General features: G+C 38.7%; 1 protein-coding gene across 1 annotated transcript; it reads left to right on the forward strand.

Annotated features, from left to right (window-relative positions):
* Window positions 1-1314: 1314 nt before the first annotated feature.
* LOC124371554 (jerky protein homolog-like) lies at window positions 1315-3207 on the forward strand. The gene is made up of 3 exons (XM_046829903.1): window positions 1315-1387; window positions 2140-2713; window positions 2915-3207. Exons 1-3 carry the CDS (start codon window positions 1315-1317, stop codon window positions 3120-3122), a joined length of 855 nt encoding a protein of 284 aa, XP_046685859.1. The 3' UTR covers window positions 3123-3207.
* The last annotated feature ends 507 nt before the right edge of the window (window positions 3208-3714 follow it).

The following is a 3714-nucleotide window of genomic DNA, read 5'->3' on the forward strand; positions in this document are numbered from 1 at the left end:
ACTACAGTAATAAGAATTTCTGTATAGTACACCACTTTTCAAATTTATCCTCTACCTACATGAAAGTCGACTATCTTTAAACTTTTCCAGAAAACATTATAACATGGTCTAATAATTGAATTTAATAAAATTTATTGCTTCTGCCTAACGTACTATCCTAATGGTAAATTAATATTCTTTTAATGTCATCTTTATTTGACAGTAAAAGTGTAATTATAGACGAGTCAGATAATTAAAAGTTACATTGATTTATTAGACAATTATCGCTTGTTTTCTCATTGCACATGGAATCAAAGATTAATCTGATGTAATAAATCTCCCATTCCTCTATGGATCATCCAATGTTCATCCATCATCAGTTTTTCACTTCTTAATCATTGTTTATAAGAAAGAGAAATTGGAATGACGAATGTTCCTTTAAATGTGACATCTTTGAGTAAGGTATACGTCTTCATCAGCTTCTTCAGTATCACATGAGTGATGTCTAGTAGTGAAGTCTATCTTGGAATTTTATTTTCTCATGTTTGTTTATAATAATATATGAGTGAACATTATTATCCCTTTGTACCTCAAATATTCCACGTATATACTAAAAATAGAGCAAGTCTTACAAACTTTAAACAATGCAAAAAGATTTGACAATAATCTTCAATGTTTTGAACTGGTGACCTATTACGGTTTTGGTAAGCCTTATAAATTGTTAGTGAGACAGTTTTTAGCTATACAGTAGAACCTCGGTTAACCGAGCCTCGCTTAACCGAGACTCCGGGTTAACCGAGGCCGTCCTCGGACGATTTTTTTTATTTAAAAAGCAAAAGAAACACGCACAAACTACGTACAGTAATGAGCGTTTGGGTGCTCCTTTTATCGCAATACGCACGCTAGCCTGCAATGCGTTAAAACTACTGTACAGTAAATTGTTGGCAACTGTTGTGTTTCCTCGGCCAAATATTTGCGTAGCTTAGCGCTTATCTTTGCCGAATGCATACGGCACTGTCACCCGACACCGCTCGCCAGAGCAGCTGCAGGTGTTGTAACCCGACACCGCTCGCCGCCGGACCAATGCGAACTGTTTCAATGCCGAGACGCGACTGAGCCACTCGCTCTCCCCACCACCCCGATTCGACTCCGTAGCTTATTGCGCATCTAGTGGGCTGTCCTGGTGTACAGCTTCAGCTCGGATGTGTTCGTGCATCATCGGTCTGCCCGAAGACGCCATTTCGTCTCAGTGGCAGTCCTTTGTTTACTTTTACAAGTCAAGTGTCTATCACTGTTTTTTTATTGTGTGTTTAAGTGCAGTTACAGTAGGTGTAAATGAGTGCTAAACGCAAACGTGTCGTTGTGTCCTTAGAGACTAAACTAAATGCGATTCGTCGTCTGGACAATGGTGAGTCAATAAGAACAGTCGCTAAAGACTTGGGTGTTGGTGAGGTTACCGTCGGAGATTGGAGGAGGAAGAGGGCTGAGTTAGAAAAATGGGGTGCTCAGAGCTTAAATTCCAATTGCAATTCAGAGAGAAAAACGTTTAAAAAGTGTGAGTATGAAAAAACTTCCGAGGCTTTATTCTTATGGTTTTTCGGAAATGAGAGCAAGGGGAAGTCCAATAAGTGGGCCTATTTTGCAGGCAAAAGCGCTAGATTTCCATAAATCTTTTGGCGATGGCGATGAACCTTTTACATACCGCTAGTTCCGGGTGGTTAATGCGATGGAAGAACCGTTATGGAGTGCGGCAACTTAATATATCTGGGGAAAAACTTTCAGGTAATGAAACTGATGTGACAGTTTTTGAAGAAAAAATAAGAAAATTGATTTTGAGTGAGGGTCTTACATCCGATCAAATATTCAACTGTGATGAGACAGGCCTTAACTTCAGAATGTTGCCCTCAAAAACTTTAGCCAGTCAGCAGGAAACATCAGCTCCTGGGTATAAGAAATCTAAAGATCGAGTTACAGTTTTAGGATGTGCCAATGCTGCAGGAAGTTTGAAACTCAAACCAGTTGTAATAGGCAAGTATAAAAAGCCACGTGCTTTTAAAAATACTAATGTGGACACATTTCCCAGCACATACACAAACCAGAAAAACGCATGGATGGACTCGCGGATTTTCAAACAATGGTTTTTTGAGGAATTCGTTCCAGTCGTTGAAGCTTTCTTGGAGAACAAAAAACTCCCTCGCAAGGCCCTTCTTATTCTTGACAACGCTTCGTCCCATCCAGATGCTGATGAGCTAGTCAGCGATGGCATTAGAGCCTTATTTTTGCCTCCAAACGTTACTGCCCTCATCCAGCCTCTAGACCAGGGAGTTCTAGAAACTTTTAAGCGAAACTACAAAAAGAGGCTGCTTAGAAATCTACTGGAGAAGCTAGAGGACGGGCTGGGTGTCACTGATGCGCTCAAGTTAATCACAATTAAAGATGTTGTCTACTGGGTGTCAGAAGCTTGGGATAACGTTAGGGAGGACACTATAAGAAGGTCATGGCGCAAACTTTTCGGAATTGAAAAGGCAAGCCGCCAAGAGACAGCTGCTCCTGAAAACCAGCCAAGAGCATGTCCTCCTGAAAATGAAGAGCTTGTGAATCTTTGTAACCACCTTCCAGTGGCTGAGCCCATCAGTGCAGAGGACATCAGTGAATGGATCAATGGAGATGAGGATCAGGCCCTAACTGATGACGTGATTATCCAGATGCTCAACCAACCAGAAGATGATGACAAGTAAGTTTTTGATTTTTTATTTATGCAAAATTTTAACATAAAAACATAATCCAACATCAATTTTTTAACACAACTACAGTATATTTGTTACACTTTAGTTAAATGTTGCCCATTCATCAATCCAAAACTAATTTCATACCAATTCCAACTGCTGCCTTTTGATTGCGTTACGGTTACGTAAAACAAAAGTTTTTTTTACAGCGATGAACCTGATGGGGCGACTGAGAAAATATCACATACAGAAGGTCTAAGAACGATCGAGGGAGCACTGGCATACATTGAACAACAAGAAACCGCAACAACAAACGATTTAGTTTGGCTGCGACGCTGGCGCAACAGGGCGGCTAGCCTAAGATCCTCTAATCTAAGTCAAAAAACAATAACTGATTTCTTTGGGAAAAAAGATTAGCTTACTTTGTTTATTTTTGTACAATGTACAGTAAATTAATTTTCATTTCTTTGATTTAATTTTGTAAACAGGAATACTGTACTGTAACTAAACTTCTGTACATTGTGTAGCCTATATCATACGTATTCAGTTGTGCAATAAATTGAGTGTTATATTAAAACAGTGTTTAGTATTGTGAGTGTTACCGTTTCCTCTCACGTTTTATTGCGTACTAATAACATTTCTTGTACTAATAAACTAAACAACAGTTCAGTTAATAACTTTTGTTCATGTTTTAGTATATCTTGAGCTATTTTTAGCCCCGGTAACGATTTTTAGGTTACGTTCCGTGTTATCCGAGGTTCGCCGTATCCGAGGTACCCTCGGTCCCAATTACCTCGGTTAACCGAGGTTCTACTGTACAAATACTAATAATTGTAATTAAATTTGTGAAACTACTTTTGTAAGTTGTGACATCCAAATTATACTCTCGGCACCTACAAAACAAACAAATTGTTGTGTTATATGATAGTTTATGTTTTGTGATAGAATCTTTAATTGATTGGGTCGTAGATACCGTAAAGTTACTTTAGTTCAAGTAAATGTATTATAT

The sequence above is a fragment of the Homalodisca vitripennis genome, unplaced genomic scaffold (genome assembly GCF_021130785.1).
Source record: "Homalodisca vitripennis isolate AUS2020 unplaced genomic scaffold, UT_GWSS_2.1 ScUCBcl_1609;HRSCAF=5456, whole genome shotgun sequence".
NCBI classification, from domain to species: Eukaryota; Metazoa; Arthropoda; class Insecta; order Hemiptera; family Cicadellidae; genus Homalodisca; species Homalodisca vitripennis.

Excerpts from the sequence above, each read along its gene's own strand:
- LOC124371554 (XM_046829903.1), top strand. The coding sequence starts at position 1,315 with ATGAGTGCTAAACGCAAACGTGTCGTTGTGTCCTTAGAGACTAAACTA. Across the intron at positions 1,388-2,139 it reads GATTCGTCGTCTGGACAATG|TCGTTGAAGCTTTCTTGGAG; the intron begins GTGAGTCAATAA and ends AATTCGTTCCAG. Across the intron at positions 2,714-2,914 it reads CAACCAGAAGATGATGACAA|CGATGAACCTGATGGGGCGA; the intron begins GTAAGTTTTTGA and ends TTTTTTTTACAG.